General features: G+C 45.5%; 1 protein-coding gene across 1 annotated transcript in view; it reads left to right on the top strand.

The window, feature by feature from the left end:
* Positions 1-12,736, top strand: part of Lemd1 (LEM domain containing 1) — a 38,758-nt gene extending 26,022 nt beyond the window's left edge. The window contains exons 4-5 of the mRNA XM_038348586.1: positions 11,088-11,164; positions 12,529-12,736. Of these exons, the coding sequence (XP_038204514.1) occupies positions 11,088-11,164; positions 12,529-12,736 (285 nt within the window). The remainder of the gene's footprint in view (positions 1-11,087; positions 11,165-12,528) is intronic.
* Positions 12,737-14,567: the final 1,831 nt, after the last annotated feature.

The raw sequence follows: 14,567 nt of genomic DNA, 5'->3' as shown, positions 1-14,567 counted from the left end.
TCCTGCCTCCACTTGCAGAGCTCTGGGAAGCTTGCATCATCAAGCCCAGCTACATGGGTTTGTGTTTTTTGAGACATAGGGTCTTACAACTCAGGCTAACTTTGAACTTGCTATAAGACAAGGCTGGCCTTGAACTCTTGACCCTCCTGCCCTACCTCTCAAGTGCTAAGATCATAAGCATGTACCACCACACCTGGTTGGTTGTTACGTTTTCTTTAATTATTCTTATCTATTAATGTGTGTGTGTGTGTATATATATATATATATATACATATATATATATATATATATATTGTGTGTGTGTGGTATATGTGCACACGTGTGCAGGTGCATGCACACATACACACACAGAGGGGAGGGTGCCCGATGTTCCCCTCTATCATATTCTCTCTTCTTTCTTTGAAGCAAGTTCAAAGAAACCTGGAGCTTGAGTTCTTTTGTTCAGAACGGAGGCCAGCAAGTCTCAGTGGTCCTCCTCTCTCTGACTGCGAAGGTTACAAGGCACGCATGGGACCATGTCAGGATTGTTACACGGATTCTGGGATCTGAACTCTTGTCCTTACACTTACACAACAAATGTTTAACCACTGAGCCTGCTCTCCAGGCTTATGTTGTTATTTTTAGCATGTATTTTTACATTGTTGCATTTAGTATCATTTTAATTAATGTTCTTCAGTAAGATTTTATAATTTTCTCAATCGCTTCTCTTTGGCTAGTATTATTGCTAGGTTAACTTCTTTTGTTGCTATTGAAAACAACATCTTCTTATATTTATTTAGTTTGTGATACTGTTGTCACTTGGGGGGAGCAGAGCCAAATTTAATCTAGACTAGGCTTGAAGTCAATGTGTAGCCAAGGGTGGCCGCCAACTTCTAACCCACCTGCTTCCATCTCCTGACTTGCTGGGATTGCAGGCATTTGAACCCAGAGTTTCATGCATTTGGGGCAAAAATTCTCCTGAGCTGCATTGACCCACTCATCTTGATTCGCTTTGAGATTGGATCTCATCAAGTTGCTCAGGCAGGCACTGGACTTGCTCAGTAGTCCAGGCAGGTTTTGAACTTTCTTATTTTTGTACAAAATTTTAATTTATTTATGTGTATACATGGTTTTTAATTTTAATTTACTTTTTAATTTCATTTTAAATTTCATCCACAGTTCTTCCCAACACCCCTCCTCCCATTTCGCCCTCCCCTCCAGCCCACCCCCCATCCACTCCTCCCAACTGGTAAAGGCTCCCATGGGAAGGCAACAAAGTCTGGCACATTAAGTTGGGCCAGGATCAAGCCCCTCCCCCTTGTAGTAAGTCTGATCATGGCATTCCTTCATAGGGAATGGGGTTCAACAAGTCAGCTCATGCACTAGGGATAGATCCTGGTCCTACTGCCAGGGGCCTCAGATAGTCCAAGCTTCACCATTGTCTCCCACATATAGGGGGCCTAGTTCAGTCCCATGGAGGGTCCACAGCTGTCAGTCTGGAGTTCATGAGTTTCCACAAGCTTAGCTCAGCTGTCTCTGTAGATTTCTCCGTTTCTCCGTCGTGTTCTTGACCTCCTGTGTGCAAGGTTGTGGCTGTGTAATGTGGCATGTATGTGAAGGTCAGAGGGTCCTGGAGATTGTATTCTCAGGCTTGGCAGAAAGTACCTCTGCTCAGCAAGCTGTCTTGCCCACTCAGCCTTTGGCCTTCTTATGCTCCTGACTCAGTCCTGACTTCAGCACAGATGAAATGACAGCCTGGTGTCACTAGGCCTTGCTGAGAATAATGGTTTTGAAAAAGAGTTTTTGAATTGTTCCGTGTTGTTGCATAGACAGGAAGTTTATTGCTCTTGTAAAACTGAGTTGTAATTTAAATTTTTTTTTAATTTTATTGTTTTATGCTTGACTACATGCTGACTAGTTTTATGTCAACTTGACACAAGCTATAATCACTTGTGTGGTGCTACTTTGTTTGTGCTGTAACAAAGCTTGCCAGAAAATCAGAGTGCAGAGTCAAGCCACTAGTTAGCCACAGAGGTCAGGCAATGGTGGCACATCCTTTAATCCTAGCACTCGGGAGACAGAGGTAGACGGATCTCTGTGAGTTCAAGGCCACCCTGGGCTACATGAGATTGATCTAGTCTAAAAGAGCTCCGCTGAGGTGGCACACACCTTTAATCCCAGTCTTTGGGAGTCACAGACCTTTAATCCCAGCATGAAGGAGGTGGAGAGAGGAAGGGATGTGGCTGGACAGAGAGAGGAATATAAAGCAGGAGGAGATAGGAGCTCAGGGCATTCAGTTTGAGGATTCGTAGGGACAGGATCGCCCCTTTGGTCTGAGAGTTACGTAGATGTAAAAACCAGTGACTGGCTGCTCTGCTTCTCTGATCTTCCAGGAAAGCTTTATCTGTTAAAGCACAAGCAAAATTTTGCCACACATCTGAGAGGGGAGAATCTCAGTTGAGAAAATGTTTCCTTAAGATCAGGCTATAGGCAAGCCTGTAGGGCGTTTTCTTAATGATGGGTGGGGGAGTGCCCAGCCCATTGTGGGTGGTGCCATCCCTGAGCTGGTGGACCTGGGATTGATAAGAAAGAGCTGAGCAAACCATGAGGAGCAAGCCAGGAAGCAGCATCCCTCCATGGCCTCTGTATCAGCTCCTTAGGTTTCTGCCTCTTTGGGTTCCTGTCCTGACTTCCCTCAGCAATGAACTGTTATCTGTAAGTGCAGACTGAGCGAAACCCTTTCTTTCTTAAGTTGTTTTTGATCCTAGTGTGTTATCAAAGTAATTGATTAAAAAAAAGAGTTTATCACCTAATTAAGGCAGCCTGCATGTGTATATTTGCCCTACATGTGTTCTCGATGCCTGCAGAGGCCAGAAGAAGGCACTGGATTCCCTGGAACAGGATTTACAGGCAATTGTGAGCCTCCATGTAGGCACTGGGAATGGAAACCAGGTCTCCTGGAAGAGAGCCAGTGCCTTTAGCTGCTAAGCCATCTCTCTGGCCCCCGTAATTGTAATTTTTTTTTTCTGTAGATTCTTTTGTAATCTAGTTCTGCACCCTGAGTCTCTGCTTCTCTTTGTTACGTTGTACTGGCTAAGATCTCTTTGGTCTTATATTGAGTAGAAATGAGAGCTGTGAGTTCCTTGGTTCTTTTTTTTGTTTTTCGAGACAGGGTTTCTCTGTGTAACAGTCTTGGCTCACTTTGTAGACCAGGCTGGCCTCGAACTCACTGAGATATGCCTGCCTCTGCTTCCTGAGTGCTGGGATTAAAGGCGTGTGCCACTACCGTCCAGTCTCAAGTGTAATAAAAATTTTTAAGAGTTATTTTTATTTTTAATTATGAGCATGGTGTGAGGGGGCTGTGCATGTGGAACCCATGGAGGCCACAGACTTTGGCTCTGGAATTACTGATAGTTGGGACATGGGTGTTGGGAGTCAAACTCTGACCCTCTGGTAGAACAGATCCTACTCATAATCACTGAGTCATCTCTCCAGCCCCAAATGTGACTCAGGGCAACACGATTTAATGAGAAGACTGGCTGATTATCGTTAATGCTGGCCCTACACGGCAACCCAGTGTTTTGTAGTTAGACTATAACACAGGGTGACTCAGTATCTCATATATACTTCCCTTTCAGAGTCAATATGTTATAACATAGACCAGAATTAGTGCAAAATAGCCCACCTAGGAAAGTCTTAAGAAAAAGGCTATTTCTCAGAAATCTCAGAAATACCTGGGAACAGAACTAATGACTGTAAATATTGCTTCCACTGGAAAATAATGATTTGATAATTTATTAACTAATGGAAGGTCTAAAGAAATGTTTTGAGTTCAGTCAGAAAGTTTTTCCCAGCATGGTCGAGGCTATGGCTTCTATCCTTAGTGCCATAGAAGCAAAAAAAAAAAAAAAAAGAAAAGAAAAAAAGAAAAAGAAAAAAGAAAAAAAAACCTAACTAAGTCCTTTATCGATTGTGTCAGGGCAAACTATTTAATGTCTTGAGTTTCTGTTTCTTCATCTACAAAATAGTGTCCATAACTATTTCCTGGGATCTTAGAAGGAGTAAGGGAATTGAGGTACACTGAATACCAAAGATAATAGGTGTTCAGAACATACTGTTCCCAGCTGCCTAATGGAGCCACATTGTCACGCTGTCTGTTACAATGACACTGAGCAAGAGGTCCCATCCCCTCGCCAGCTCTGTAGCCAGAGCAAGCTGCTAACGTGCTCTCTGTTTCTGTCCCTCGTCTGTGGACAAGCTTAAGAGACGCCCCTTCACACAGGCTGGCTTTGAGATGGAGTTTATTTCCGTAGCTAGTATTACAGAGAGAATATGTGGCTTACTGTATCAGCCTGACGGTCTTGTATTTATCAAGACAGCCATGGCCAGCCCTGGGCTCCTCGAGGTAGGATTCTCTGACTTGAATTCAGGGGAATAGTGAAGAGAGTCAAGAAACAAAAGAGACTTTCACATTCCTCCTGCTCTGCACCCCTTTTATGCTTGCTTCTCTAAATCTCCAGCAAGATCGGTGGCCTACACTTTTAATCGCTGCACTTCGGAAAAAGAGTTCTAGGCCAGCCTGGAACTCAGAGAGCAAGTCCCAGGACAACCAGGTCTAAATAAAGAGACAAAAATAATAAAAAAATTCTCTGTCTGTAGTTCAGTCTGGTCTTAAACTTGAAGGGACCCTCCTGCCCCAGCCTCGCGGGTACTATCATCCCAGGTGTGTAGTACTGTGCCCAGGCCAGCACCGGGCTCTGATTGTTTTATAGACTCCAGCTCTGGACACACAGGAAAAAGAAGCATAGATATTCTGGGTATGGTGGTGCATGCCTTTCAGTGCAGCAGTCTCTGAGTTTGAAGCCAGCCTGGTCTACACACTATGTATCTTAGATATGAGACTTCATCTTTGTGTATCAGGATCTTACTTATAGGAAGCCAGTACTGACCATGACTGTTGTGATAAACACAAGATGTCAGAGATGTGCCAATACAGTAAGCCACACATTCTCTCTGTAATACTAGCTACAGAAATAAACTCCATCTCAAAGCCAGCCTGTGAGGAAGGGGCTCCTGTTAAGCTGGTCCACAGATGAGGAAATGGAAGCAGAGACATATGGGACCTCATCTCAAAAAAAAAAAAATTGAAAAGGAAGCAAGGAAATTCTATCTCCCGGGGGTGTCTATCCTGGCTCAGTCATAATTATAATGAACTCCAGTATATTTTTGTTCCATTGTAAATGGTGTTTAGGTGGAGATCAAATTATAACATTAAAGGAATTTTTTTTAAAAAGATTAAATATGAAGTTGGGTGGTGATGGTGCACACCTTTAATTCCAGGACTCAGTAGGCAGAGGCAGGAAAATATCTGAGTTCTAGGACAGTCTGGTCTACAGAATGAGTTCCAGAACAGCCTATACAAGGAAACCCTGTCTTGGGGAGGGGGAGATGCAATATAAATCAGCTGCAGATGACACCAATTGTTGGTTTTTGTTATTTCTTTCTAGATTTATTTATATAAAGAGCCAGTATGGACAGCTAATGTTTCTGTGTGATTTTTCTACTGTCTGCCAGTTGACATATTGGTGACTCTTTTTCTGAGATACAGTCTTTATAACTTTATTGGTAGTTTAGTAGTGGTTCTAATACTATACATTCAAGTGGACAACCATAATTACTCTATATTGGGAAAAAGTTCACCCTTTACATATTGTACAGGGACTCTATATGTGAATGAGATACACATACACACATACACACACACACACAATTTATTTAAAAATAGGATAGACCAGCACCCAGGAGGCAGAAGCAGGAGGATCTCTGTGAATTCAAGGCCGTGGTAAGTTCTAGACAGCCAGGGGTCCATAGAGAGATCCTATCTCAAAACAAAACTAGAAAAGACAAGTACATGTTCCGCACCTGTAGCCCCAGCTTGTCAGATGTGAAGGCACAAAGATGGCTTGATTCCAGGGATTCAGCTGTCCTGGGCAACCTTGCAAGATGTCATCTAAAAAAAAAATGGAAGGAAAGAAATAAAGAAGCTAGAATTACTTAGGACAGGAAGAAAAAGGAGGGAGTATTTGATTGCCTAAGAGCCGTGAAATCCTGTAATTTTATTTTGCAGTAGACTTCTATCTTAAGTGCATTATTTAACATTCCTATTTCTATCTTCAAGAAAAAAGTGGTGTGTGGCGGACGTGTGGAGGCTCGCTACGCTATTGTCTACTTTTGTGTATGTTTAAATTTTTCTCTAAGTCAAAGGCTTTTAAAAATGGAATTTGCTCAGCAGAAAGATCTTCCAGTATCCTTGGGAAGAGCACAAAATACCTCTTGCTGAGATTCCATGGCTGTGGTGACCTTGGAGGAGAACTGTGTCTGAGAACCTGTGTCTAGGAGGTGGCTGGGACCAACAGGCCCATGGGTGGAGAGGGGCACAGCTGCAGGCCCTGTTTGGGCATCTGGGCCCCTGGTGAGAGATCCCCTCTAGGAAGGACAGAGAAGGCAAGGATGGACAGATAAACAGCAGCCTTCCAAAGACTGTGGTCAGAACTAGGGGAGTGGTCGTACCTTCTTGCTCTATTGAAGCCCTTGGATCTGCCAATGGGTTTGGACCGTCCTGTCACGAGGTTAGGTGTTCCAGTGAGCATCATGACAGCACTCAGAGACCGGAGTTTTGCTCTGGAAACTTCAAGATGCCACGGCTCCCTCTGTTGTCCCATGTGCCACACACCCAGTTCGAGCCTCTCCGGTCTTGTGGTCAGACGTCCCCTTGGTTGACCTTGGTTTATTGTTCTGTTGAGGCAGCCAGTCTCCCTCTTCAGTCAGTGATTGGTTGTTTGCCCTGTGCACCAGCCAGCACAATAGGAAGGCCTATTCTTGTTCAAGTCCCAGCATTCCAGAGGGACAGGAGACGCAGGACACAGCACTATTGAGAGTCGGCTGACCAAGATCCAATGAATGGAGCGCTTACAGAGTCTTTCCATGCTTAGCTGTCTGTGGCTTGGATAGTGTCTATGAACTTTTGACCTGTCAGCAAAACACAACAAAATCAGGTAGGAGAGATGGCTCAGTGGTTAAGAGCACTTGCTTCCCTTCCAGGGGACCTGGGTTCAGTTCCAAGCAACCACATGGTGGCTGACAATTGTCTCTAGTTCCAGAGGCTCCAACACCACCTTCTGGCCTCCTTGGGCAAGGCACAAACATGGTGTGTATCCACACATTCAGGAGTGTATGTACACACCTTTAATGAATAAGAAAATAAAGAAATCTTTTTCAAAATACAGCAGGCGTTTTCTGAGTAGATAAATAAGAGTTCTGGTTAAATACACTATAACGTAGGTAAGCTAGGGCCACAGAAGACTGAGCCAAGGAGTGGCATGCACGCGTAAGAGTGATGGCGATTCCTATAGAAATTAGCTGTAGGAAGCGAGAGGCCCCTAGGAGGCTGCTTCAGTGTGTGAGCGCAGGATTCCCCATTGATAAGACTGTGTGACTCCAGCCAAGGTTCTTAACCTTTCTGTGTCTCAACCTCCAAAACGAACCAACAGCCTTACCAGGAGGAGAGGGTGTGGTCAGCCTCCTAGAGCTCTGTGGGTCAGATGTGCGTGGGCCTAGAGCTTGGCGGATGGCAGCTAACAACAGACCTGGACTTCCTTTGAGGGTTGGACGATATGAATGGACAGTTGAGGAAAAACTGGAGTTTGATCCCCAGCACCACAATGGGGAGGGGGAAAAAAAAAAGAAAGAAAACCAGCAGCATGAAATGGTCACAGTGGAAACAGGTATTACAGCTCCCAGTCAGTCTGGGGGCTCTAAGGGATGACGAATAAAAGGGCTTGCAGCTGAGTGTGAGGTAACTTAGGTGGCCAGCAGGAGGAAGGCCAGAGTGTGTCTGTAGGCCACCAGCATGCACGATGTCCCACAAGAAACACATGCAGGGATCTGCTGCCTTCTCACACAGTCTTAATCATAGGTGAAAACAGCTTGTGAAGGAGGCTGCCCCAGACCCCTAGACAGAGCCTAATGCGAGCTTGCCAGGAAGAGCTGCAGCTGCATCTCAGTTAGCTGATGGCTGACAGACCCTGGCAAAGGCAGGGACCAGCAACACCTGCAGGGGCAGAGACCAGCAATGCTGGCAAAGCCTAGCAGTTAGCAGGCCAGCCAAGGTCAATGCCTACTGAGCAGGGACTTCTGAGTGTGGCCACTCTCCTACCCTGAGCAGTGTGTGAGCTGCTTGTGTGAGTCCTTGCTGGTTGGGTGAGGGAGCTGTGCACAGAGAGAAAGTCCCTACCCTGCTCAGTGGTAGCTCTGTTGGGGGCCCCTCCCATAGGATGCTAATCTGACTTTCCTGGCACCCTTTCTTGAGCTCATCTTTCTGCAGTAAATTCTTTTTGAAAAATTTTACTTTTTAATTAAAATATGTCACTTTTCTCCTTCCCTTCCCTTCTTCCAGTCTCTCCCAAGCCCTCCCTCTGACCCTTCCATGTCTCCCCACTGTTTTCAAATCAATAGCCTCTTTTCCCCTAATTATTATTGTTACAAATATACAGATATGTATGCAAAAATATATAAATACAACCTGCTAAGTCCATTTTTGTTGTTTGTGTGTATATGGTTTGGGGGCTCGATTTGTATTGGATAACCAATTGGGGTACTCACCTGTGTGCTAGGCAAAGTCTTCCTTTCTCGGCAGTCAGCTGTTGTCTGTAGCTCCTTGTCCAGGGTGTGCCCCACAGGATTTTCCCTTTTAGTGTTAGTGTGTCTGTTGATGCTGCTAAGCTCAGATCTTGTCTATGCAGCCATCTCTATGAGAGAGCGTTTCACAGTAGACTTCCTGGTGTTCTAGCTCTCACCGGTTCCCCACCCCCTCTTCTGAGATGGTCCTTCAGCTGCAGGAACTGTGGTATAGATGTATCTGACGAGGCTGGGCCACCCACTGTCTGTTGATCTCTGCGTTGTATCTGGCTGTGGTTTTCTGTGATGTCTCCATTTGCTGGGAGAGAAGCTTTGATGAAGGGAGGCTACACTTACCTACAGATACAAGGATAAGATTTAGGATGTAGGAAGGGATCATGCTGGTCGCTAAGCTTTCTCTGTAATGAAATATTTTAGAAATTCACCCTTTGTGGCTGACTTTCACTCTTCGAATTTTCTAGAAGAACCTGGAGCTGCCTCAGTGGGGGCTTTAGTGAACATCCAGAAACTTCAGTCCTTGAGCACACTCCTGAGATGAGACCTTCCCTGTTGCTCCTGAGAACCTCTGTGTGTTTCTGTTTCAGAACTAATAGTAACTACCTCAGGTGTTACTGTTAATCCTTATTGCATGTTTACCCCATGCCAGGAGGCGTTTCAGTCAGCTGTGCGTGTTAACACCTCATTCCTGACAGCTCTGTCTCACAAACGAGAAACCAAAGGCTATAGCTTTTCATTTTACTGAACAATGTGGTCTGGAAAGATGACTTAGAGGGTATTGCACTTGTGACACAAGAGTGAGGCCCAAACATCAGATCTCCAGGACCTACGTAAATAGTAAACACTGGGAGGGTGTGGTGGCATAGACCTGAAACCTCAGCTCTTGAGAAGCAGAAACCTACAATCCCTGGAGTAAGCCGGCTAGCCGACTAGCTGAATCAGTGAGCTGTGGGTTCAAGTGAGAGACTGCATCTCAGTATACAAGGTGGAGGGCTACTGAGGAAGTCAGCTGAAGGCAGCCCCCTGCAGCATCAACCTCTGGCTCATGTTTGCATGTGCAACTCCACACATATGTCCAAACATAGAAATACAGGAATTTACGCCACAGACAAACACCCCAAATATAATGCTATAAAAGATGTATTTTAACTTTTAAAAAGATTTACTTTTTACTTTTTATTTGTGTGTGTGTGTTTACATGCACACATGCTTGTGTGACTTTACGTGTGTCTCACGTAGGTGCTAGAATCCTAACCCTCTGCAGGAGCAGAACATGCTCCTAACTGCTGAGCCATCTCTCCAGTCCCCCAATTTTTTTTGTTTTTTGTTTTTTTTTTAATTAAAAAGAGAAAAGACAGGGGCCAGAAAGATGGTTTAACATTTAAAAGTGTATCCTGCTCTTGCAGAGGACCTGAGTTCAATACCCAGAACCCTATGTCTGGCAGCTCACAACCACCTATAACTCCAGCTCCAGAGGATCTACCACCCTCTTCAGACCTCCCTGGGCACCTGTTCACACATGCCAGACATACAGACACATAGGCACACACATACACACACACTTGAAGAGAAATACTAAGTCTCTGAAAAGAAGAAAACATGTTTCTTTAAAGAGAAATGTTTTATTTCTCACATTGTTTTCTAGTACTTGTTCACAGACATTTATTTCAATGACTGATGATTTACAAGAAAATGACACATGCTTTCGTGTTTTTGTTTTTGGTTTTTTGAGACAGAATTTCTCTGTAACTTTGGATCTTGTCCTGGAACTCACTTTGTAGACCAGGCTGGCCTCAAACTCACAGAGATTCGCCTGCCTCTGCCTCCTGAGTGTTGGGATTAAAGGTGTGCGCCACCACCACCCAGCTGCTTGTTTCGTTTGTTTTTTTTAAAAGTGGAAGAAAGAAAAAGAAAACAATTTCCAAGCCACAAATTAGTTAAAAAAAAAAAAAAGACAGAGCCGGGTGGTGGTAGCGCACACCTTTAATCCCAGCACTCGGGAGGCAGAGGCAGGCGAATCTCTCTGAGTTCAAGGCCTGCCTGGTCTACAAGAGCTACAGAGCTAGTTCCAGGACAGGCTCCAAAGCCACAGAGAAACCTGTCTCGAAAAACTAAAAAAAAAAAAAAAACCAAGAAGACAGAAGTGAGATAATGCTTTAGTAACAGAACTCATTTTCAACACATCTCTCGAGCCATCCAGATGTTGATAGTCCTCCAGTGAGTCACTAAAATAAAATATCTTCAAGACACTGGGTGCTTTGGCTGGCCAGAGAGGAAAGACAGACTTAAGTACTAAACTCCTTGGTGTGCCTAAAACTTGGGCCAGTTTTCAGATTAATTCTTTCCCCCAGGATAAAAGTCAAGTTACAAGACAATGCAAATAATTTGTTGTGGGCATTTTCTTTTTATATCAGAGACGAGACGCCTCTAATAATAAAAGAAGAATCCTAGACATCTACTACCTGAGCCAGAAGCCCACAAAGGTGGTCAGGTAAGGCCTGATATTCCTGTGTCCTTGGGCCTTGGGCATGCTAGCCAAGAACTCTACCCTGAACTCTATTTCCAGCGGCAGGTAAAACCTTTGGTAGCATAAAAAAACCTAGATGTTATTGGGGGTGGGATTCATCATTCGGATGTCTGTGAAGGGTTTGAACCTGAAGAGGACCTGCTAGAAGACAGACTTGATACCTCATAATTTCAAAGCCAAAGTCTGTATCTCCTCATCCATATTTGGAGACAGGAAAACAGGTGTTGGGGGGGTGTTGACAGGTGTTGGGGGGTGTTGACAGGTGTTGGGGGTGTTGACAGGTGTTGGGGGGGTGTTGACAGGTGTTGGGGGGGTGTTGACAGGATGTCAAAAGCCTCAAGGAACCCAGACCAGAACCCACGTCCTATTTGGAGTCACCCAGGGAGATTTGTTGCTCTTTGTGTTTTGGAAACTTGATAAGGGCTAGTATTTTAAAAGGGACATGACTCTGAGAAAAGGTATATTATAAGCCAGGTGGGTGGTGGTACTCGGGAGGCAGAGACAGGCAGATCTCTGTGAGTTCGAGGCCAACTTCAAGGTCTGCTGAACTAGTTCCAGGACAGGCTCCAAAGCTACAGAGAAACCCTATCTCCAAAAACAAAATCAAAGACAAAAAAGGGTAATTACCCTGAAGTGGGGTCTAAGGTGGGGCTCAGTGAGAGAGCATGGCGCCCCGAGTTCAATCTCTAAATACCAATCAATGACTCAGCCACACAATAATCCCCCTAGTGTTCTGGAAAATTCCATAGCTATTTTCTGGGGGTGTTTAGGACATGGTCACATGTATAGCAGGCTGCGTTGAATTTGCCCTTTAGCTAAGGATGACTTTGAACTTCTGACCCATCTGCCTTCCCTGGCTAACAGTCTCTAACTTCTGAGGAAACATTAGGGGCCTTGCAGGATTAGAGTAGCCAGAATTTAAGGTCAAAAGGCACAGCAGGTGCCCAGTGCTGAACCCTTCTGTTATTTTAAATGTGGACTTTAAGGAAGACGGAAAAACACTTCCATGTCCACCCAGGACGGGGGTGCTGGGTTTGGCTGAGACAGGACAGGACCTGTTATGACTCCCCATCATGTCTGCAGCTTCTCATCGAGGGACCCAGAGTCCCTAAGTTCCTGGAGCCAGACTGAGTATTCCAGTAAAAGCCGAAGGAAATGCTCTAGACCACTGAGCGCCCTCCAGTGGGCTGACACGGGATAGGGACATTAGCGCAGGTTTTCAGTGTCTGGTGCTGCTCCTATGGGTCACCGGATCACACACATTTACCTTAAGAGGAGATCAGGAAGCAGCTGATTAAATCCTAGGAGCCCCTGAAATGTTTTCACAGGCATGCTGCAAGGCCAAATCCAAGGAAGGAGGATGGGTGTGTCACCAAAAAGGACTGCTGCCAGGGGAACCCGAGCCTGGAGAGCAGCTTCCCATGCCGGAACCCTGAGGACAGCTTCCCATGGAGCTTGAAGCTGGCCATCTTTGGCATTTTCATCATTGTGTTGTTTGTCTACATAACTGTGGAAAAGAAGCCGCTCTTGCGTTAAACTTTTTTTTTGTTTTTTTTTATATTTATTTATTTATTCGTTCATTCATTCATTCATTCATTCATTTTGCAATATTCTGTCTTGTGTGTCTGCCTGCAGGTCAGAAGAGGGCATCAGATCTCATTTCAGATGGTTGTGAGCCACCATGTGGTTGCTGGGAATTGAACTCAGAACCTTTGGAAGAGCAGGCGATGCTCTTAACCACTGAGCCATCTCTCCAGCCCCGTTAAACTCTTTTTTAAAGAGTTTTTTTAAAAAAAATATTTATTATGTATATAATATTCTGTATATGTGTGTATGCTGACACACCAAAAGAGGGCACCAGACCTCATTACAGATGGTTGTGAGCCACCACGGAGTTGCCAGGAATTGAGCTCATGACCTTTGGAAGAGCAGGCAATGCTCTTAACCTCCAGCTCCTTGCATTAAACTCTTTAGGAGCAAAACAGAAGGGCCTTGGCTACAGCCAGGCAGCCCCTCCCACTGCCCCAAATGTCCCCGCCCTCGCCTTGCATGGCCCCCTGCCTGGCACGCTCCCTCCACGCCCCCCCCCCCCCCCCCCCGCCCCTATACTGGCTCCTCCGGGCTGTGTCTTGGTTCATACAGGTGGAGGAGCAAGGGCAGAACCAGGCAGCATGCTAGGTGCAGGATGGTCTGTAAGTCAAGTAAGCCATCATTAAAGGTGCCAACACATCCAAGCGCTCTTCTGTCAAGGAAACTGCCCGGGTCTGCTCCCTCCCTCCTTCCTCTGTTTTGTTCCTGCCCTCTTTTCCCCCAAAACAAAGAGGCCTCACATTCTTATACCAGTCCACTTGCTAGTGCAGAACGTGAAACAAAGAGAAAATTATATTCTTAATAAAATGTGTGCAGCTATCCAGACAGTGGTGACATTTCCAGTTTGGCATGGTGATGTCAGTGACCTTGATAGAGCACAAATCTGTTCCTCCTCCGCAGCAACCCCTTAGCCTCAGACGGGGCTCTTCTCCACTGACTTGATCTCTGGTTTGCATCAGAACCGTTTGGGGAAGAGGAGGATTTTTCCGTTTTCTGTTGGTGCTCTGTGACCTTTCCTGGGAAGATGTAAATAAGTGTCTGCTTGCCCCGGATAAGGCACAGGGGACAGACGGAAGAAAAATAAATAAGTGTAGGAATCCAGTCTAGCTTGGCGGCCCTAGTTTATTGTGGTTATTGAAGGTGAATGAGTGAAGATTCCTTTCTAGAGCAGGGGCTCGGGCTCGGGAAAGCTGTGTCTAGGAGGCTCCTGGAGAGCCAAGGCAGCTCCCCCAGAGAGGCTCCTCTCTCCGCAAACTGCTTACTGCTTGCTCTGAGCTCAGAGAGGGGCCTCACCAGCCTTGTAGATTTCCTGCGAGTTACTGGAATTGTCTTGGAGTTTTATGGGCCTTTCCTCACATCCCTCCAGGAGGGAATGCTTCAGGCTGGAGGCAGAAGCTACACAGCTGTTTATTGATCAGGAATCGTTTGACCCTCAAAATCTATGAGAACAGGGCAGCTGCCAAGGTAAGCCATTACGTGGTGCTGGAGAAGGAGGGGAAGCCACAGGTCACATGTTAGTCACCGTTGGGGTGGAGTAGCCATGGAAAGGCTAGCTCAGCCATTAAGAGGTGAGGATGGCTGGGCTGGAGGTCAGAGACAGAGCAAGCGAGGCGAGTGTGAGGTCTGGACTCCAGCCAGCACAGGAAGAGGTACTGTGGCAATTTTTATGGCTGCTAAAGCAAACCCTATACAAATGAACAATAATGGGGACTAGCTTAATAAACAGAAATACTGCCTCTTAGAGATGAAGGGATAATCTAAAACATTAACACCCAGA

The sequence above is a fragment of the Arvicola amphibius genome, chromosome 12 (assembly GCF_903992535.2).
Source record: "Arvicola amphibius chromosome 12, mArvAmp1.2, whole genome shotgun sequence".
Lineage (NCBI taxonomy): Eukaryota > Metazoa > Chordata > Mammalia > Rodentia > Cricetidae > Arvicola > Arvicola amphibius.
This window is presented reverse-complemented; position numbering and strand designations above follow the sequence as displayed.